Source organism: Hippocampus bargibanti, linkage group LG07 (genome assembly GCF_051943395.1).
Source record: "Hippocampus bargibanti isolate YZ-2025 linkage group LG07, ASM5194339v1, whole genome shotgun sequence".
NCBI lineage: Eukaryota > Metazoa > Chordata > Actinopteri > Syngnathiformes > Syngnathidae > Hippocampus > Hippocampus bargibanti.
In genome coordinates, this window is record NC_142740.1 from 26,380,670 (window position 1) to 26,400,648 (window position 19,979).

Genomic DNA, 19,979 nt, shown 5'->3' on the forward strand with positions numbered 1-19,979 from the left:
TCATCATTTTAATCACTTTTTATTTAAAAATAAACAATTTACATTAGCTGACTACAGTGTCCATGCAATATGCCAACTAATCACACAGAGAACACTTTGGTATTTAAGTGTACTCGCACATACAGGTTATGAATCAATCATTTTGTGCGAAAAATTACGTGTTAAGGACACGCCCAAGTTACAGGTGGCGTCATAAACCCATCGAAAACAATCTAAAGAAAGGCATTTCTTTGGAAATGCGCAATAATGACGGCGAAGGAAGCGCCATCGTTTATATACGGTACGTCATACTTTACGACACTCTTGGGTACAATATTGGGGAAACTTTCCCGTAGCGGTAGGGACACAAACACAAACCTCAGATATAAAAAAATAATTCCTCTTTGGGGCATTGGTGTGCTTGGCCTGCCCGCCTGCCAGTTAACACACGCACACACAACAAAAGCAGTTTACCTTATAACGTAATAAGTTATACCTTTCAACATTTTTTGGGTGTGGCTTTACTTTTTTACACTTTTTCGTAAAATAGCCATTACTTTTGGATTGCGTTTTAGCATTTGGTACGAACAGCGCGAGCTCGCTAGCTTCGTTTACCTACTCATGTCGCAGCACGAAGCGCAACTGGGCCGTAACTCAATCTTTCCATACGTTTTACATTTCTTTTAATAATAATAATAATAATAATACATGTCATTTATATGCGGCTTTCAAAACTCAAGGTCACTACAGTCACAGCATAAGTTTTTCTTTAGGTGAGCAGCTAACTAGCGAGCTAATAGCTAGCTTGCCAGTCAGCCAGTTGTCTGCTAGATAGCTAGCGAGCCAGCAATGTACGTTTTACGTGTGTAAACCACGAGAAAGGTAAAACTATACATTATGTTTAATATTATTTCATAAAAAGTGTTAATTTCAATGTTACGTTTCAATGTTAAGTTCATACTGTATTTCAATTTGGACTTATAATGAACTTTTCGTTTCAATTTTTCAATCATGGAAGTGTAAATTATTTTGTCTTTTTACACTTAATGTTTTTGTCCTATTGTCCATTGTATTTTATTTATTGTATTCTATTTGTGATTGTATTTTATTTATTATAGTACATATGCTTGTCTGTGACCGTAAAGTGTCCTTGAGAGCTTTGAAAGGCAATTAAAATGTAATGTATTATTATTATTATTAAATGTCCATTTTAAAATCATAAGCATTTTAAGAAACATGATTAAAAAACGTCAAAACTTGAACAGGTAAAACTCATCTAGTTATAACATAACTAAGAAAAAAAAGTTGTGAGATTCTGTTGCCTTTTTAGCTAGCAGGCAGTCTCAACACGGCTCTGAGTCTTTGAAGCGAGTGGATCACTTGATGTTGGGGCTACTCTGAGGCCTCCGCAGGAGGGCGCCCAAGCCGTAGGTCATAGGAGACCATGTGGAAGTTGTCCCAGGCGAAGAGCCTCTTCTGCGCCGGGTTGTAGTCGATCATGCTGTTGTAGCCATACTTGTTTTTGAAGGGGACAGCGAGGGAACGCCCGCGGCTGCTTTCCGTGTCGTACATGTAATTGACGGTCGTGTTGGCCGCCCCATAGCTGGCTACAGTGTAAAGGCGACCACACACCATGAAGGCATTGGCCACGCCGTTCTTACGGATGTTGGTCTCCCAGCTCTTGGTCACCCGTAAGTCGTGCGGGTCCAGTTGAGAGAGGACCACGGCTCCCTTGGCCTTGCTGGTGGAGTAGATGGCCCACAAGCCACGTTCATCCACCGCCAGGTCGATGTCGGTGTAGCCGCCCCAGGCGTATGGGAATTGGCCGTGGAAGCCGGCATGTGGCAGTTCACGGCGTGCAGCCACGCTCTCTGACGCCAAATCGAAACGGATCAGTGTGCGGCTACGTCGACGCTGGTAATACAGGGAACCGCGATACAGGACGGCTCCTGTCCCCTCCAGGGATTCTGGCAGCAACACCACCTGAATGATACAAATGTCAATATCTTTATTGAAATCCACTGCCAAAAAGCCCCCGAAACAAATAGGACTTTAAAGGACAACCGACATCACTTTTTTGTTTCATAACTGACATCAGAAAAACGTTTTATAGCATCTAAAATACCAAAAACACACAGCATGATATTTTTAGTCAAAAGCAAAACACCAATATAAATGACTTCAAATGTCCAAAACCTGCAAAAAAAATGAACCCGGAAGTGCCCAGTTTCAGAAGGTCCCGCCCCCTTTTTCGTGGCGTCACCCCAAGACGTCTTGCCTTGCTGGAGAATCAAAACAATGGCTTCAGATCCGGAGAATATGCTTTCTTGTTACTCATCCAGTTATGAATATGATTCAAATAGTTCTGAAGAGGAAAGCATACATGTTTGCAATCGATTAAATAATTTATTCCGTGCCATTTTGAGGCAACACTGGGGGGAAATGTATCACCAAAAAAGAGGCAGAAAATGGCGACCAAGCTCCGTGTGAGGAATTAATCAGCCCGTTTTCACAGGCTGATAAATTCCTTACATGGAGCTTTGTCGCCCTCCTCTGCCTCTTTTTGGTGCAACACGACATTTTCAGACCAAACAAGTGCAGCAAAATACATTGATGTGATGGAAGGACTGCTACAATGTGTCCTTTTTTTCGGTCAGGGGCGTTCCCTCAGTGATGTCACGTACAGACTCGTCACCAACTCAAGAACAAGACTTCCAGAATATTCCGTGCGAGTTTTATAACGTAAAATATAGCTATATGCGGCGGAATCTTTGTAAAATACGTTCAATAGAAGTCATTTGAGTCATTTCGCGCTGAATATTCAGGTAGTCTTGTTTTTGAGTTGATGACGATGGAGGGAACGTCCGTGACCGAGAAAGCGACACACAATGCATTTTGGGTACTTTTTTTCGTCTGAAAAACACTGTGTTGATCGCGAAATTAGAAGGAAAACTACATGAATAACGCGATGGTGAAGAAGATGTAAGTTTACACAAATTCCCAGCAGACAAATCAACCCATTTCCAACGGAGCTTGTGCGCCATCTTGTGCATTTTCTGGGCACTACATTGCAGTCCAGACGGCTCGAATTGATACGGAAGAACGTCTTTAATCGATTGCAAACATTTATGCTTTCCTCTTCAGAACTATTTGTATCACATTCATATCTTGCCATTTCCGAGCAATTTCTGAGACATTTCCGAGCTCATTTCTGAACTCATTTTGTGGCAGTTTTGGGACACTTTAAGTCATTTTTATTGGTGTTTTGCATTTGACTAAAAACATCAGCCTGCGTGTTTTGGGTGTTTTAGATGCTGTAAAACATTTTTCTGATGTCAGTTAGGAAACAAAAAATGGTGTCGGTTGCCTAAACATTACACACTTAATTTAAAAAATTTCTAAATGAAAAAAAGAAGGGAACAGAGTATTATTTTTATTGATGGGGGAAAAATTAATGTCAAACCTGTTTGAATTAACATTCTTTGAAAATTTGTCTCTTTTAAAAAATATGCAGCGGAAGTCGGAATTTTGTATATTCCCCTCAAATCAATTTGAATTTCTGATCGCCAGAAAACGGCTGGGCATTTGTACAACATTTACAGGGGCCGTTGGGGGTGGGGGTGGTGATCATCGCCAATTAAAAACCCCAACAATTCCCCAACAGAGGTAAAAAATAACCACCTTGTTGGGATACCCCTTGGAGAGCTGCTCCATGTCTTCATATCCAAACAGCTGCCTGACATCTGAGCCAACTGTATCGATACGCCACACCATGTTGGACCCGTACGGCGTCGCAGTCTCGGAGTCCTGCATCCAGATGCCATATTTGCCTGCGATGCTGTCTGCCTTCCTGTGAGTGACGGGCTCCGACACGGACACCAACACGCCACAACCTGGACCACCGAGGACAGCGTGTCAAATTACAGGTCAGGTGCGTCAGGGATAACTTATTTCAGAACAACTCTACCCAGAGATTGTGAGGACATCTGAGGTACTGATGGCTTGAGAACAGAATTTGGCAGGAAGAAAAGCAGTGGTGCTTTCTGGCCAGGTGCAGGATTTGGCAACGGAGGGTTTTCAATTCAAACTTGCACGTGTGAGGCGCATGTGCAATGATCCCCGCTTATCCACCCTGGCATGACGCAGCTATTTTGGGGCCCAACGCAATTCTATTTATGAATAACACTATTTGCTTTGGGGTTGTCACCACACTTTTTGTTGGTGTCATATTTATGTTTGACAGGAAGAAGGACCGACTTCACAGCATCACTGACGTCATTGTTTTTACTCGAAAGTTGCAACCCTAAAAATAGCCACTAGTGGGAAAATGCAAATAAAACTAGTCAGTCTAAAGTCAGTGTTTATTTAGTTTGAGTTTTGGCTCACTGCGAATCATACCTCGAGACCAATAAGCAGAACACTGAAATGGACCCCATTACTTGTAATATGCAGCTGATTGATGGGCAACAGCAAGAGTAAATTACGGTCACTCTGGAGTTGAACATAGTACCTTATGCACCCTTTGTGGTCATTCGGGACCTTCCACACTCTAAACAAGAATCCTACCATGAGACCAACGAACCACATGACCAAAAAGATGTACTGCATTATCATATGGTGGCAGCAAAATGTCAACGGGTTGTACATGATTCAAAGCCACAGCTGTGAAAGTAGGGGCTCGTCCAGGATTTGAACCCAGGACCTATCACACCCAAATCGAGAATCATACCACTAGACCAACAAGCCGCAAACATAACGAATAGTACTCCATGAATTGAGATATGGTAGCCCTAGTGACCCGAGTGTGGGTTAGCAAGTCTGAGGGCACAATTGAAAGCCAACAGTGTCAAAGAAAGGGCTTGTCCGGGAGTTGAACCCGGGACCTGTCACACCCTAAGCGAGAATCATACCACTAGACCAGGGGTGGGCAAACTTTTTGACTCGCGGGCCGCATTGGGTTCTAAAATTTGACAGAGGGGCCGGGCCAGGAGCATTTGGAGGGAGTGTTTGGGCCGGAAATACTCTGAACAAGTTATGTCCATAATTTATAAAATCACTTCAAATGACTTCGACTGAGCGTATTTTACAAAGATTCCACCGCATAGAGCTATAGTTCACGTTTTAAGACTTGCGCTGAATATTCATGAAGTCTTGTTTTCGAGGTGATGACGATCCCCATGTGACGTCACGTTTGGACCGCCCCTGACCGAGAAAGCGACATACAATGCATTTTGGGTACTTCGTTTGGTCTGAAAACTTCGTTTTCGCAAACAATACACGTGTACCGTCGCCGAGCACACAAACATAGACTACCTGCAGTTGAAATTTGCATACTCGGCACGGCAGCCAATCAGAAGCCTGCTTCTTTCTTCCAGACTTTCGCAAGCGTTATAAAGTCGTGCAATTGCATGTCTTTTTCCAAAATAGATGCACAGAACCTCAGACCAGAAGAAAGATTCAAAAGAAGCTAACAACATATGTGACGCTAAAAAACGTAAATTTACATTAAACCGTGACTGTAAAGTGTACGTGAGACTCATGAAAGGGGCTTAGTGGCTCGTAGGAAGCAATGCAAACGTTGCATTGTGCACCGCAATGACAATCGACTACTGCAGCAAAATCTACAGCCGTGCACATTTACCGTAAATTAAGCAAGGTAGCATTTGTAGTAGGTGCATTCTTGATTTTAGAAAAAACTTTATACTTTGTTAAATGTTTTTTAATGTGATTAGTTTTCTCATTGTGCTTCAAGTTGTGAAAAATGGGTCAGGCAACTTTTCAGTTATCTGCCCTGTTGTTTGCTAACTTTTTGTCATGAGTTTTAGACACTGTTTGTACTATAATTTGGGCAAGTTCGGCGGGCCGGATTAAAAAGCCTAACGGGCCGTATGTGGCCCGCGGGCCGTAGTTTGCCCATGCCTGCACTAGACCAACAAGCCTCAAAGAGAAGGAGTAGTACCCCATTAATTCAGATATGGTATCCCTAGTGACCCGAGTGTGGGTGAGTAAGTCTAAAGGCACAATTGAAAGCCAACGGTGTCAAAGAATGGGCTTGTCCGGGAGTTGAACCCGGGACCTCTCGCACCCTAAGCGAGAATCATACCACTAGACCAACAAGCCTCTAACACAAAGACTAGTACCCCATTAATTGAGATATGGTATCCCTAGTGACCCGAGTGTGGGTTAGCAATTCTAAAAGTGTGGGGGCATGATTGAAAGCCAACGGTGTCAAAGAAAGGGCTTGTCCGGGAGTTGAACCCGGGACCTCTCGCGCCCAAAGCGAGAATCATACCACTAGACCAACAAGCCACACAAGTATCTGGTTGTACCCAATTACTTGACATATGGTGCCCCTAGTTAGGGTGAGCAAGTCTAAAAGTTTGGGGGCATGATTGAAAGCCAACGGTGTCAAAGAAAGGGCTTGTCCGGGAGTTGAACCCGGGACCTCTCGCACCCAAAGCGAGAATCATACCACTAGACCAACAAGCCACACTAGTATCTGGCTGTACCCAATTACTTGACATATGGTTCCCCGAGTTAGGGTGAGTAAGTCTAAAGGCACAATTGAAAGCCAACGGTGTCAAAGAATGGGCTTGTCCGGGAGTTGAACCCGGGACCTCTCGCACCCTAAGCGAGAATCATACCACTAGACCAACAAGCCTCAAAGAGGAGGAGTAGTACCCCATTAATTCAGATATGGTATCCCTAGTGACCCGAGTGGGGGTGAGTAAGTCTAAAGGTCTGAAGGCACAATTGAAAGCCAACGGTGTCAACGAATGGGCTTGTCCGGGAGTTGAACCCTGGACCTCTCGCACCCTAAGCGAGAATCATACCACTAGACCAACAAGCCTCGAAGAGAAGGAGTAGTACCCCATTAATTCAGATATGGTATCCCCAGTGACCCGAGTGGGGGTGAGTAAGTCTAAAAGTCTGAAGGTACAATTGAAAGCCAACGGTGTCAAAGAATGGGCTTGTCCGGGAGTTGAACCCGGGACCTCTCACACCCTAAGCGAGAATCATACCACTAGACCAACAAGCCTCTAACACAAAGACTAGTACCCCATTAATTGAGATATGGTATCCTTAGTGACCCGAGTGTGGGTTAGCAATTCTAAAAGTCTGAAGGCACAATTGAAAGCCAACGGCGTCAAAGAATGGGCTTGTCCGGGAGTTGAACCCGGGACCTCTCGCACCCTAAGCGAGAATCATACCTCTAGACCAACAAGCCTCAAACTCAAGGGGAAGCACCCCATTAATTGAGATATGGTAGGCCCAGTGACCCAAGTGAGGGCTAGCAATTCGACAAGTGTGGGGGCATGATTGAAAGCCAACAGTGTCAAAGAAAGGGCTTGTCCAGGAGTTGAACCTGGGACCTCTCGCACCCTAAGCGAGAATCATACCACTAGACCAACAAGCCTCAAAGAGAAGGAGTAGTACCCCATTAATTCAGATATGGTAGCCCTAGTGACCCGAGTGTGGGTGAGAAAGTCTAAAGGCACAATTGAAAGCCAACGGTGACAAAGACTGGGCTTGTCCGGGAGTTGAACCCAGGACCTCTCGCACCCTAAGCGAGAATCATACCACTAGACCAACAAGCCTCAAGCACAGGGAGTAGTACCCCATTAATTGAGATATGGTATCCCTAGTGACCCGAGTGTGGGTTAGCAATTCTAAAAGTGTGGGAGCATGATTGAAAGCCAACGGTGTCAGAGAAAGGGCTTGTCCAGGAGTTGAACCCAGGACCTCTCGCACCCTAAGCGAGAATCATACCTCTAGACCAACAAGCCTCAACCTCAAGGGGAAGCACCCCATTAATTGAAATATGGTAGGCCCAGTGACCCAAGTGAGGGCGAGCAAGTCTAAAAGTCTTAGGGCACAATTGAAAGCCAACGGTGTCAAAGAATGGGCTTGTCCGGGAGTTGAACCCAGGACCTCTCGCACCCTAAGCGAGAATCATACCACTAGACCAACAAGCCTCTAACACAAAGGCTAGTACCCCATTAATTGAGATATGGTGTCCCTAGTGACCCGAGTGTGGGTTAGCAATTCTAAAAGTGTGGGGGCATGATTGAAAGCCAACGGTGTCAAAGAAAGGTCTTGTCCGGGAGTTCAACCCAGGACCTCTCGCACCCAAAGCGAGAATCATACCACTAGACCAACAAGCCACACAAGTATGTGGTTGTACCCAATTACTTGACATATGGTGCCCCTCGTGAGGGTGAGCAAGTCTAAAAGTGTGGGGGCATGATTGAAAGCCAACGGTGTCAAAGAAAGGGCTTGTCCGGGAGTTGAACCCGGGACCTCTCGCACCCTAAGCGAGAATCATACCACTAGACCAACAAGCCTCAAAGAGAAGGAGTAGTACCCCATTAATTCAGATATGGTATCCCTAGTGACCCGAGTGGGGGTGAGTAAGTCTAAAGGTCTGAAGGCACAATTGAAAGCCAACGGTGTCAACGAATGGGCTTGTCCGGGAGTTGAACCCTGGACCTCTCGCACCCTAAGCGAGAATCATACCTCTAGACCAACAAGCCGCAAACTCAAGGTGAAGCACCCCATTAATTGAGATATGGTAGGCCCTGACCCAAGTGAGGGCTAGGAATTCGACAAGTGTGGGGGCATGATTGAAAGCCAACAGTGTCAAAGAAAGGGCTTGTCCGGGAGTTGAACCCGGGACCTCTCGCACCCGAAGCGAGAATCATACCACTACACCAACAAGCCTCAAACTCAAGGGGAAGCACCCCATTAATTGAGATATGGTATCCTTAGTGACCTGAGTGTGGGTTAGCAATTCTAAAAGTCTGAAGGCACAATTGAAAGCCAACGGTGTCAAAGAATGGGCTTGTCCGGGAGTTGAACCTGGGACCTCTCGCACCCTAAGCGAGAATCATACCACCAGACCAACAAGCCTCAAAGAGAAGGAGTAGTACCCCATTAATTCAGATATGGTAGCCCTAGTGACCCGAGTGTGGGTGAGTAAGTCTAAAGTCTGAAGGCACAATTGAAAGCAATCGGTGTCAAAGAATGGGCTTGTCCGGGAGTTGAACCCGGGACCTCTCGCACCCGAAGCGAGAATCATACCACTAGACCAACAAGCCTCAAACTCAAGGGGAAGCACCCCATTAATTGAGATATGGTAGGGCCAGTGACCCAAGTGAGGGTGAGCAAGTCTAAAAGTGTGGGGGCATGATTGAAAGCCAACGGTGTCAGAGAAAGAATCATACCACCAGACCAACAAGCCTCAAAGAGAAGGAGTAGTACCCCATTAATTCAGATATGGTAGCCCTAGTGACCCGAGTGTGGGTGAGTAAGTCTAAAGTCTGAAGGCACAATTGAAAGCAATCGGTGTCAAAGAATGGGCTTGTCCGGGAGTTGAACCCGGGACCTCTCGCACCCGAAGCGAGAATCATACCACTAGACCAACAAGCCTCAAACTCAAGGGGAAGCACCCCATTAATTGAGATATGGTAGCGCCAGTGACCCAAGTGAGGGTGAGCAAGTCTAAAAGTGTGGGGGCATGATTGAAAGCCAACGGTGTCAGAGAAAGGGCTTGTCCGGGAGTTGAACCCGGGACCTCTCGCACCCAAAGCGAGTATCATACCACTAGACCAACAAGCCACACAAGCACATGGTCGTACCCCATTACTTGACATATGGTGCCCCTAGTTAGGTTTGGCAATTCCAAAAGTGTGGTGGCCTGATTGAAAGCCAACGGTGTCAAAGAAAGGGCTTGTCCAGGAGTTGAACCCAGGACCTCTCGCACCCTAAGCGACAATCATACCTCCAGACCAAGAAGCCTCAACCTCAAGGGGAAGCACCCCATTAATTGAGATATGGTAGGCCCAGTGACCCAAGTGAGGGTGAGTAAGTCTAAAAGTCTTAGGGCACAATTGAAAGCCAACAGTGTCAAAGAATGGGCTTGTCCAGGAGTTGAACCCGGGACCTCTCGCACCCAAAGCGAGAATCATACCACTAGACCAACAAGCCTCAAAAAGAAGGCGTAGTACCCCATTAATTCAGATATGGTATCCCTAGTGACCCGAGTTGGGGTGAGTAAGTCTAAAAGTCTGAAGGCACAATTGAAAGCCAACGGTGTCGAAGAATGGGCTTGTCCGGGAGTTGAACCCAGGACCTCTCGCACCCTAAGCGAGAATCATACCACTAGACCAACAAGCCTCTAACACAAAGGCTAGTACCCCATTCATTGAGATATGGTAGGCCCAGTGACCCAAGTGAGGGTGAGTAATTCTAAAAGTCTTAGGGCACAATTGAAAGCCAACGGTGTCAAAGGAAGGGCTTGTCCGGGAGTTGACCCGGGACCTGTCACACCCTGAGCGAGAATCATACCACTAGACCAACAAGCCTCCAAGAGAAGGGGTAGTACCCCATTAATTCAGATATGGTATCCCAAGTGACCCGAGTTGTGGTGAGTGAGTCTAAAGGCACAATTGAAAGCCAACGGTGTCAAAGAATGGGCTTGTCCGGGAGTTGAACCCAGGACCTCTCGCACCCTAAGCGAGAATCATACCACTAGACCAACAAGCCTCAAAGAGAAGGAGTAGTACCCCATTAATTCAGATATGGTATCCCAAGTGACCCGAGTTGTGGTGAGTGAGTCTAAAGGCACAATTGAAAGCCAACGGTGTCAAAGAATGGGCTTGTCCGGGAGTTGAACCCAGGACCTCTCGCACCCTAAGCGGGAATCATACCACTAGACCAACAAGCCTCTAACACAAAGACTAGTACCCCATTAATTGAGATATGGTATCCTTAGTGACCTGAGTGTGGGTTCGCAATTCTAAAAGTCTGAAGGCACAATTGAAAGCCAACGGTGTCAAAGAATGGGCTTGTCCGGGAGTTGAACCCAGGACCTCTCGCACCCTAAGCGAGAATCATACCTCTAGACCAACAAGCCGCAAACTCAAGGGGAAGCACCCCATTAATTGAGATATGGTAGGCCCAGTGACCCAAGTGAGGGCTAGCAATTCGACAAGTGTGGGGGCATGATTGAAAGCCAACAGTGTCAAAAAAAAGGGCTTGTCCAGGAGTTGAACCTGGGACCTCTCGCACCCTAAGCGAGAATCATACCACTAGACCAACAAGCCTCGAAGAGAAGGAGTAGTACCCCATTAATTAAGATATGGTATCCCCAGTGACCCTAGTGACCCAAGTGTGGGTGAGTAAGTCTAAAAGTCTGAAGGCACAATTGAAAGCAAACGGTGTCAAAGAATGGGCTTGTCCGGGAGTTGAACCCGGGACCTCTCGCACCCGAAGCGAGAATCATACCACTAGACCAACAAGCCTCAAACTCAAGGGGAAGCACCCCATTAATTGAGATATGGTAGGGCCAGTGACCCAAGTGAGGGTGAGCAAGTCTAAAAGTGAGGGGGCATGATTGAAAGCCAACGGTGTCAGAGAAAGGGCTTGTCCGGGAGTTGAACCCGGGACCTCTCGCACCCAAAGCGAGTATCATACCACTAGACCAACAAGCCACACAAGCACATGGTCGTACCCCATTACTTGACATATGGTGCCCCTAGTTAGGGTTGGCAATTGCAAAAGTGTGGTGGCCTGATTGAAAGCCAACGGTGTCAAAGAAAGGGCTTGTCCAGGAGTTGAACCCAGGACCTCTCGCACCCTAAGCGACAATCATACCTCTAGACCAACAAGCCTCAACCTCAAGGGGAAGCACCCCATTAATTGAGATATGGTAGGCCCAGTGACCCAAGTGAGGGTGAGTAAGTCTAAAAGTCTTAGGGCACAATTGAAAGCCAACAGTGTCAAAGAATGGGCTTGTCCAGGAGTTGAACCCGGGACCTCTCGCACCCAAAGCGAGAATCATACCACTAGACCAACAAGCCACACAAGTATATGGTCGTACCCCATTACTTGACATATGGTGCCCCTAGTTAGGGTTAGCAAGTCTAAAAGTGTGGGGGCACGATTGAAAGCCAACGGTGTCAAAGAAAGGGCTTGTCCGGCAGTTGAACCCAGGACCTCTCACACCCTAAGCGAGAATCATACCTCTAGACCAACAAGCCTCAAACCCAAGGAGTAGAACACCATTAATTCAGATATGGTAGCCCTAGTGACCCGAGTGTGGGTTCGCAATTCTAAAAGTGTGGGGGCACGATTGAAAGCCAACGGTGTCAAAGAAATGGCTTGTCCGGGAGTTGAACCCGGGACCTCTCACACCCGAAGCGAGAATCATACTACTACACCAACAAGCCACATACAGGTGGAAATTGATATTGCCATTAATTGAACAACAAACCACAGAACTTACGAGTTGTACTCCATTACTTGACATCCGGTGCCACTAGTGAGGGTTGGCAAGTCTAAAAGTGTGAGGGCATGTTTGAAAGCCAACGGTGTCAAAGAAAGGGCTTGTCCGGGAGTTGAACCCGGGACCTCTCGCACCCGAAGCGAGAATCATACCACTAGACCAACAAGCCTCTAACTCAAGGGGAAGCACCCCATTAATTGAGATATGGTAGGGCCAGTGACCCAAGTGAGGGTGAGCAAGTCTAAAAGTGTGAGGGAATGTTTGAAAGCCAACGGTGTCAAAGAAAAGTCTGGGAGTTGAACCCGGGACCTCTCACACCCGAAGCGAGATTCATACTACTACACCAACAAGCCACATACAGGTGGAAATTGATATTGCCATTAATTGACATAGGGTGGCCCCTGTGACGGTTGGCCAATGTCGGAGTAAGGGTGGTCTTGAGAAATGAAACAACAATTACCGGCGTTTGTATCTTACTTTTTTGGTCAGCAAGCTCTATGAAAACCTCATTAAAATCTTAATCATTTGAATCAGATGTGTTTCTAATACAACCACAACAGCGGCTCCCTTGAACAGGAGTTGCCCGAAGACCAACGAGAAACGGGCAACATAAATCAATCAATCAATAAAATATAAATAAACATAAATAAATAATGATATAATAATAAATGACCCAATTACTTGTCATGGATGCTTTTGCTCCATCTGTAAGTGCAGTGACAGTTTCTAACCTGTGTATTGTTCAGGAGCCGGAACTTCAGTCACATCAGCCTTGAGCTCCTGGAAGCCCTGCTGCCACATGGAGTCTATTTTTCGCACACACAAAAACACACACACGCATACAACACACACTTGTTGAAGAGCCAGAAGTGATAAACTCACAAATCCGATGCTAGATTTGAGAGAACCACCTGACCTCTCAAATTGCTGCTGTCATCCAGCCGATTGGGATTGGGACGCGCCATCAGGTGGGACATGGGGTTTGAACCTGAACACACAAACATAAAGTGTTTATAGAATGGCATGGACAAGTCCAGCTGTGTTTGACAGAACCTTCAGCATGACACTTGTAAATGGATTCTGCCTGAAAGTACCGATATTAAGACATAGCCGCGAGTTAACTGGTAGTTAATGAGGCCGTGTGAGGGCAACAGAATGTGACAGAAGGAAGTGGACACCCGGCCTCTCGAGGCATTCCCAGCTGCTGTGGAGACAGCCAGTCGGTACGCGACATTATGCTACGGACACTGCAGACACCCTGCCGGGCGCCCTCGTTCATCATGCATTCACTCCATTCATTGCCCGTCAAATCATTTTCCCACAAATATCCGCAATTATCTATCTATCTATCTATCTATCTATCTATCTATCTATCTATCTATCTATCTATCTATCTATCTATCTATCTATCTATCTATCTATCTATCTATCTATCTATCTATCTATCTATCTATCTATCTATCTATCTATCTATCTATCTATCTATCTATCTATCTATCTATCTGTCTGTCTGTCTGTCTGTCTGTCTGTCTTTCCGTCCGTCCGTCCGTCCGTCAATCCGTCTGTCGAGCTAGCTAGTTAGCTAGCTATCTAGCTCGATAGCTGGCTAGCTAGCTAGATATCTGGCTAATCTATCTAATCTAGCTATCTGAATGCTATCTAGCTAGCTAGCTATCATCGAGCCAGATTATCTATCTGTCTGTCTGTCCATTCATCCATCCATCCATCCATCTACATGTAATCTATTTATTTATTTAGTTGTTTATATATTTATTTGTTTTGTGTTGTTTATTTATTTATCTATTTATTTGTTTGAGAACTGTAAAAATCAAAGCCTGTTTTTTTTGTTATTCAGTGGCACGCAAATAATCTTAAATGATGCAGAAAGCCTTTTGATTATTATTAATTTTAATGGTTTTCAGAGGCTCATGAAGACACGCTGGCAAGAAATGCCGGTGACTTGGGAAAAGTCAAACGGGACCGTGTTTGGAAAACACTACAGAAGAAAAATCAAAGGTTACTGGACCAAGCCATTCATCAGCACTGCAGGTAAACACATTGTCATCCCCAGAGCGCATGCGTGTGTGTGGTCCAGATGTGATTCCATCTCCAACGCTTCCCTGGTTAAGACATTGAATTCCATCCAAACAATTATAGTATAAAAGTATAAAAGACTTCTATTTATTTGTCCTACCAAAAATAATGCAGTCCAAATTTCATTTCACCAATTGAACTTGTACTTGTACATGCATGCGAGCGTTTATTACTTCAGCAGAGGTTCTTTGAGGGGGCTCGGGGGTGGTTCGACAGATTTGAAGGGATAATTAAATCGAGGTTTGCCCCTTGCAAAGGCAACACCAGAGATTAACCTCATCGGCTCCTTATATGGAACTACCCTCATTCACTGGCGTCATAAAAAGCCTCGAGTGCGTGACCTCTCGCTTCCAGGCTCTAATCGCATTTCATCCCACCACCACCGCCGCCCACCCTTTTCCACACCGACAAGTACTTCGCACCCCGTTTGCCATGCAAAGGAAAGCGGACGTCATAAAGGCTCATAAATACTGAGATGACCCCCATGGGGGAGTAAGCGGAGCCGTTCATTTCAAAACATTAGTCTCTCCCCTTGGGCCGATCACGTTACTCCAGTCAGAAAGACGTGCCACTGCCTCCTAATTAGCTGTGGAATAGATTTTTAAAATTCGTGGTCGAAAAAAAATAGTACAATAATTTTGGTGCTGATATTACATGAAAGAAATGCTACTTGAATATAAACGAATTTGTGTTGGATATTTATCTAACTACAGTGATACCTTGGCTTACAAACTTAATTGGTTACCAGACAGAGTGTGTAAGGCGAAAAGTATCCCAAAAATGTATTTCCCATTGGAAACAATTAAAATGAGAATAATCCGTTCCCAGGTCCCCATAAAACATAATTTTCTACTTTCTCTTTTTCTAAGCTTTAAAACTACACAAAATATACCTTATTTTATGTATAATAAATGTACTGTGGTATTATAATTAAAAAAATAAACTGTACTGTATAATAAAGTTGTTTTATTTACCTTTGTGATGGTCATTGATGGCTTGATGGAATGGAGTGGCCGGTTTCCTCAGCATGAAACACTTGATGAGGAACGTAACCTTCTTTCACCATCTTGAGGAATCATCCCTTGTAGGTGCTTTCTCCGTGATAATTGTATCTAGTTCCTTATCAATTGTGTCCTGTTTAGCTGGGTTAATAGCTTTTTGCATCAAGTGTACAGATTGGTTGTTTGTGGAGCCTGATTGATGGATATTTTAACCTTGCAGTCTACACTCTGCCTTTGAACTATCAAAGTTGAAACTCTCTCATTGTCATCAATGGATGACAAACTTCCAGGTTGCCTCTTGATGATATTCGAGTGAAGTTGCCGTGCTTTCTCAGCGAGAATACCCTCACTCGCACTGTCCCCTGCTAGCTGCTTTTCGTTAATCCAAATCAACAGAAGTTTTTCAACCTCTTCTATTGCCCGAGACCGTTGCTTAGAGAACACAGAAACACCCTTAGCCAAACGTAGCAATGGTCAACTTAGCATACTGGTACTGGGACGCTAAGGCACACAAACGCACACCTCGTTCGTGTTTTTCGATGATATCCTTCTTCTGCTCGATCGTAATTTTCTTTAGTGTCTTTTTAGGCTTAACATTAGCCTGTGGTGGGGTCTTTTTCGGTCCCATAATAGCCACCGTGGCACTGTTCGAGCATGTGGTTTGGTATACATCCGCCGAAAACGAGTCCGCCATCCACCGTGGCGCTGTGTGGTTTGGTTCGTCTGCAGAAAACTAGTTTGTATGGCAAGATTATATCCTCGCGAATTTAATGTTCGTAAATCGAAAAGTTCGTGAGCTAAAGCGTTGGTAAGTCGAGGTATCACTGTATTGTAGACCGCCCCTTTTTTGCCCGACAAAGCAAAAAAAAAAAAACATTAAGAAATCAAAAAGGAGGAATCTTGCACCATTCTGCTCGACACAATCATCCAGCGAATCGGGTCCACTCCTCTGCATTCTCCTCTGCCTCAGAGCACAGGTTTTCAATAGGGTTGAGGTCTGGGGACTGAGATGGACATGGGAGGAGTTTGATTCTATGTCTGGTGAACCATTTGTATTATTTCAGTTTGCTTCTGCAATACATATTTAATTCCTTTTACCACCAGGGGCGCCAATAATTACGGTGAGGGCTAAATGCAGTACAGGTGCGACGCAATTGGCGTATCAAACTCTCTTTGATTGGAGATAAACACACCAAATTCTGATCACTCACCTCGCTGGATGTCACAACTGAGATTTAGACTGACCAAGAAGACAAAAAAAATGGCCTTCTTACCTCCAGCAGGTCTCATCAGACCACCGTCAGGCACAGCGGGAGTCTGCGGTGGGCACGGTCTGCTCCTCAGCCTCTCCGTCTCCCTCAGCATCTCCTCCAAGCGTCTCTGAAGTGAGCCCAACTCTCTCTGCAGCCGTTCCTTCTCACCCTGCAGCAGGTTCCTCTCGCCCACCGCCCGGTTCAACGCCTGCCGAAGCTGGGCCCCAGCGTCCACCGTAGAGGTCCTCGCTTCCTCTCCGGTCAACTTGGACACCAGCGCTTCTAGGAGGGAGAGCCTGGCCTTGATGCCGTCCACCTCGGGGCCTCCAACGTGGGGGCAGCTGGCCTCGGCGGGGCTGGCTACGGTGAAGGTATACTGGCATCGCCCGCTCCGGTCGTTGCCCCTCCAGAGGGCGGCTCGGTCCTGGGCGTCACCTCGTGGGGCCAGGAGCCCCAAAAGGCACATGGAGAGCAGGAGGTACATGATGCGGCGCAAACCCTAGATGGATTTTTCAGGGATGAATTTTCTCAAGGTGTTTTGTTTCTGTCGCGCGCAGGTCGCTTACACTGATCTCTCCCTGCGCCGCTCGCTGATATTTATACGGTGAGTGGAAGAGGTGAAAAGGAGGGAGGGAGAGAGTGAGGGAGGGGTGAAAGAAAGATGGATTTACGGGAGGAGGTGGAGGCTTGTGTGTGGTCATTCTTTCGCCGTGGCTTGACTTCAAACCTCCCTCACCACCATGTCAAACAAACAACCTCCACTTTGTTTGTAAAGGCCGCTGCGCTGTGTGTTTTTATTTAATAACCCTGGGTGTAATTGTTGGGATGTGGCCCGCGCATTCCAAGAAAGTCGGGGTCACGGGAGGGCTCATTGGATACGGTTACTGTAGAGTCCCCTTTCGTTTGGCTTGGTGGGGGGGGACCACGACTGAAGGTTGTAACAAGGCAGAATAGGGGTGCCCCGGGTCTGCGCTACTGGCCTGGGTAAGAAACCATAGGGGATAAAAGTATACTCTTTAATTATTTGAAATTCAAGAAAAAAAAACACAAATAAATACTGTACATACATATTTCTCCATCTTTTGAATTTGTAAATGATTGATTAATAATTTTATTCAAAGTAAAAAAAAAAAAACATGGGGAGTATAAAAGGGTTTCACGAGATTAACGTTTCATATTTATCATCAATTTATTGTAAAAAAAAGGACATTCTAAAAAGTATGAGTTCAATGAAAAAAATATACTAAGTACCAGGTCGATGGATCATTTTTAATAACAATAAATGGAAGGAAGTAAAATTATGTTATCAAAACAATCGACATATATTGCAAATAAAATTAGTATATTTGTAGAATGATAATAATAATAATCATAATCATAATAATCATAACTTTATATAATGATGATAATAATAATAATAATAATAATAATAATAATAATAATAATAATAATAATAATCCTCTTCCTCCCTCCACCTTGTGTGCCCCCCACCCGCCCGTCTCAGCACGATGGGGGACAGAGCTTTCAGCTGCTCTGCCCCCAAACTCTGGAACTCACTTCCTCCCAACATTCGTAACATCGATTCTCTTCCCACCTTCAAATCCCATCTCAAAGCCCATCTACTTAAAATTGCATTTTCTGTGTCGCTCTCTCTTGTTTCTATTTATAATTGTATTTTATTTATTGTACTCTATTTGTGATTGTATATTATTTATTATAGTATATATGCTTGTCTCTGACTGTAAAGTGTCCTTGGGAGCTTTGAAAGATGCTTGAAATAAAATGTATTATGATTATTATTATTATTAGTAATAATAATAATAATAACACATTTCATTTATAAGTGCCTTTCAGAACTCTCAAGGATACATTACAGTCACAGGATCAGTACTGGTTGACTTTTGTCAATGATAAAATACTGTATTTTTCGGTGTATATGGCGCACCGGAGTATAAGGTGCACCCCCAATGAATTATGTATTTTCAAACTTGTTCCATACACTGTGCATGTATAAGGTGCATCGGCGTATAAGACCCTTTTAAAGAAAATCAAGGCTTTTGGGTGTGCTTTATACACCGGAAAATATGGTAAGCCTTTTACTAGTGAATAAAAAAAAAAATCTAATTTATATTTAAATTTACTGGTAATGTTTTTTAAATGAAAACAAAATACATATCAATTTACATTTTCCACAAAACTCAAATGTGACACACCTGAACCCTATGGAAAATTGTGGGATGTTGAATTCAGTATTTTGAGGCAAAAATAACACCAAAAAATTTTCAAAGTAAATACAGGTATTTATTCATTCATTATCTAAACCGCTTTATCCTCACTAGGGTCGCAAGGGGGTGCAGGAGCCTATTTTCGGGCAGCAGGCGGAGGACACCCTGAAACGGTTGCCAGCTAATTGCAGCCAAGGTAAATCATTGAATTCAATTAATTAATTCATGAAATAAATACACATATCACAAATCGCACACACACACACATTCAATGAAAGCCCAGTTGGCCCATGGGTGTTTGTTTTCTTTTTTCCGCCGCTTGCCCTTGATCTCTTCGCATGTTGAATCGCCAGCTCACTTTTAGCGTCATGCGATAGCCACGGTGATCCCATTTATTTTCAGATGAGCAGCACGATGAAAGATTCACACAAGCCAGCCTTCTCATTTGAAAATGTATATCCTGCGCTTGTTTGCGGGATTTCAGCGGCGCTCGTGCGTGCGTGCTGATGATCAAGTTAAATTTTAGCATTTTTTTTGGTGTCGGCTGTCCTTTAAGTGTATTTTTTTACCCCCCACTGATGTGCTCGAATATTTAACGATCGTAACTGGATCGTAGAAGAGGGCGGTGCTCCCGGCGGCACGTGGATGAGCAATGGGATTGAGTCTGCTTGTTTTCACCAATCTCATCCAAACGGCTTCAAAAATCTTTCACAGGGGATTTGTTGTCTCCCGAGACGAGCGTGTCATTCCGTATAACTTCTACCAAGTGCTCTTGCGTGCGCGCGACTAATAACACCTGGCGTTCTCTTCTTGTGTGTTTGATTTCCTTTCATGTGACTCACATAACCGCCGCTATGCCCGGAATCTGAGGTCATCCCAAATACAGGACCAAAACATACTGTGCTGCCAATATGGAAGACTTAAAAAAAAACAGTCCTCTTCCTCACATGAAGGGGATTTCGTGTACCTCATCAATCAAACTTTTACCAACTCCATTTTTTTTAATAGGCGTGTGATTGAGTAAATGTTTTTAACAGTCCCGGACTCTGTCAAATAAAACCATCACCGTCCGGTGGGTGTGCCACAGTGGGCAGCTTGCGTGAAATTGAAGATCTTCGTCAAACAATAATGAGGTCTGAGA

General features: G+C 44.8%; 1 protein-coding gene and 28 non-coding genes across 29 annotated transcripts; all 29 read right to left on the reverse strand.

Moving 5' to 3' along the window:
* Positions 1 to 3: 3 nt before the first annotated feature.
* Positions 4 to 17,191, reverse strand: myoc (myocilin). Its single transcript, XM_089001871.1, has 5 exons — positions 16,635 to 17,191; positions 13,182 to 13,253; positions 12,997 to 13,071; positions 3,661 to 3,872; positions 4 to 1,962 (listed from the first exon to the last, which is right to left on the reverse strand). The coding sequence occupies exons 1-5, from the start codon at positions 17,095 to 17,097 to the stop codon at positions 1,372 to 1,374; spliced, it is 1,413 nt and encodes a 470-aa protein (XP_088857997.1). The 5' UTR covers positions 17,098 to 17,191; the 3' UTR covers positions 4 to 1,371.
* On the reverse strand, positions 6,028 to 6,099 carry trnap-agg (transfer RNA proline (anticodon AGG)). Its single transcript has one exon. It is a non-coding gene; the product is annotated as a tRNA-Pro (tRNA).
* Positions 6,217 to 6,288, reverse strand: trnap-ugg (transfer RNA proline (anticodon UGG)). The gene has a single exon. It is a non-coding gene; the product is annotated as a tRNA-Pro (tRNA).
* Positions 6,397 to 6,468, reverse strand: trnap-ugg (transfer RNA proline (anticodon UGG)). Its single transcript has one exon. It is a non-coding gene; the product is annotated as a tRNA-Pro (tRNA).
* Positions 6,569 to 6,640, reverse strand: trnap-agg (transfer RNA proline (anticodon AGG)). The gene has a single exon. It is a non-coding gene; the product is annotated as a tRNA-Pro (tRNA).
* trnap-agg (transfer RNA proline (anticodon AGG)) lies at positions 6,758 to 6,829 on the reverse strand. Its single transcript has one exon. It is a non-coding gene; the product is annotated as a tRNA-Pro (tRNA).
* On the reverse strand, positions 6,947 to 7,018 carry trnap-agg (transfer RNA proline (anticodon AGG)). Its single transcript has one exon. It is a non-coding gene; the product is annotated as a tRNA-Pro (tRNA).
* trnap-agg (transfer RNA proline (anticodon AGG)) lies at positions 7,136 to 7,207 on the reverse strand. The gene has a single exon. It is a non-coding gene; the product is annotated as a tRNA-Pro (tRNA).
* Positions 7,325 to 7,396, reverse strand: trnap-agg (transfer RNA proline (anticodon AGG)). Its single transcript has one exon. It is a non-coding gene; the product is annotated as a tRNA-Pro (tRNA).
* Positions 7,506 to 7,577, reverse strand: trnap-agg (transfer RNA proline (anticodon AGG)). Its single transcript has one exon. It is a non-coding gene; the product is annotated as a tRNA-Pro (tRNA).
* trnap-agg (transfer RNA proline (anticodon AGG)) lies at positions 7,695 to 7,766 on the reverse strand. The gene has a single exon. It is a non-coding gene; the product is annotated as a tRNA-Pro (tRNA).
* trnap-agg (transfer RNA proline (anticodon AGG)) lies at positions 7,884 to 7,955 on the reverse strand. The gene has a single exon. It is a non-coding gene; the product is annotated as a tRNA-Pro (tRNA).
* trnap-agg (transfer RNA proline (anticodon AGG)) lies at positions 8,253 to 8,324 on the reverse strand. Its single transcript has one exon. It is a non-coding gene; the product is annotated as a tRNA-Pro (tRNA).
* Positions 8,442 to 8,513, reverse strand: trnap-agg (transfer RNA proline (anticodon AGG)). The gene has a single exon. It is a non-coding gene; the product is annotated as a tRNA-Pro (tRNA).
* On the reverse strand, positions 8,629 to 8,700 carry trnap-cgg (transfer RNA proline (anticodon CGG)). Its single transcript has one exon. It is a non-coding gene; the product is annotated as a tRNA-Pro (tRNA).
* Positions 8,818 to 8,889, reverse strand: trnap-agg (transfer RNA proline (anticodon AGG)). Its single transcript has one exon. It is a non-coding gene; the product is annotated as a tRNA-Pro (tRNA).
* On the reverse strand, positions 9,006 to 9,077 carry trnap-cgg (transfer RNA proline (anticodon CGG)). Its single transcript has one exon. It is a non-coding gene; the product is annotated as a tRNA-Pro (tRNA).
* trnap-cgg (transfer RNA proline (anticodon CGG)) lies at positions 9,337 to 9,408 on the reverse strand. Its single transcript has one exon. It is a non-coding gene; the product is annotated as a tRNA-Pro (tRNA).
* trnap-ugg (transfer RNA proline (anticodon UGG)) lies at positions 9,526 to 9,597 on the reverse strand. Its single transcript has one exon. It is a non-coding gene; the product is annotated as a tRNA-Pro (tRNA).
* On the reverse strand, positions 9,895 to 9,966 carry trnap-ugg (transfer RNA proline (anticodon UGG)). The gene has a single exon. It is a non-coding gene; the product is annotated as a tRNA-Pro (tRNA).
* Positions 10,084 to 10,155, reverse strand: trnap-agg (transfer RNA proline (anticodon AGG)). The gene has a single exon. It is a non-coding gene; the product is annotated as a tRNA-Pro (tRNA).
* On the reverse strand, positions 10,453 to 10,524 carry trnap-agg (transfer RNA proline (anticodon AGG)). Its single transcript has one exon. It is a non-coding gene; the product is annotated as a tRNA-Pro (tRNA).
* On the reverse strand, positions 10,634 to 10,705 carry trnap-agg (transfer RNA proline (anticodon AGG)). Its single transcript has one exon. It is a non-coding gene; the product is annotated as a tRNA-Pro (tRNA).
* Positions 10,823 to 10,894, reverse strand: trnap-agg (transfer RNA proline (anticodon AGG)). The gene has a single exon. It is a non-coding gene; the product is annotated as a tRNA-Pro (tRNA).
* Positions 11,013 to 11,084, reverse strand: trnap-agg (transfer RNA proline (anticodon AGG)). The gene has a single exon. It is a non-coding gene; the product is annotated as a tRNA-Pro (tRNA).
* trnap-cgg (transfer RNA proline (anticodon CGG)) lies at positions 11,211 to 11,282 on the reverse strand. Its single transcript has one exon. It is a non-coding gene; the product is annotated as a tRNA-Pro (tRNA).
* trnap-ugg (transfer RNA proline (anticodon UGG)) lies at positions 11,400 to 11,471 on the reverse strand. The gene has a single exon. It is a non-coding gene; the product is annotated as a tRNA-Pro (tRNA).
* trnap-ugg (transfer RNA proline (anticodon UGG)) lies at positions 11,769 to 11,840 on the reverse strand. Its single transcript has one exon. It is a non-coding gene; the product is annotated as a tRNA-Pro (tRNA).
* trnap-cgg (transfer RNA proline (anticodon CGG)) lies at positions 12,363 to 12,434 on the reverse strand. The gene has a single exon. It is a non-coding gene; the product is annotated as a tRNA-Pro (tRNA).
* Positions 17,192 to 19,979: the final 2,788 nt, after the last annotated feature.

What these genes read in the sequence shown, in the direction of transcription:
- myoc (XM_089001871.1), bottom strand. Translation starts at nt 17,097, where the DNA reads ATGTACCTCCTGCTCTCCATGTGCCTTTTGGGGCTCCTGGCCCCACGA. An exon ending in TCTGATGAGACCTGCTGGAG is followed by an intron (nt 13,254 to 16,634) that starts GTAAGAAGGCCA and finishes TTGTGTGTTCAG; the next exon opens with GTTCAAACCCCATGTCCCAC. An exon ending in CCAAGGGGTATCCCAACAAG is followed by an intron (nt 1,963 to 3,660) that starts GTGGTTATTTTT and finishes TGTATCATTCAG; the next exon opens with GTGGTGTTGCTGCCAGAATC.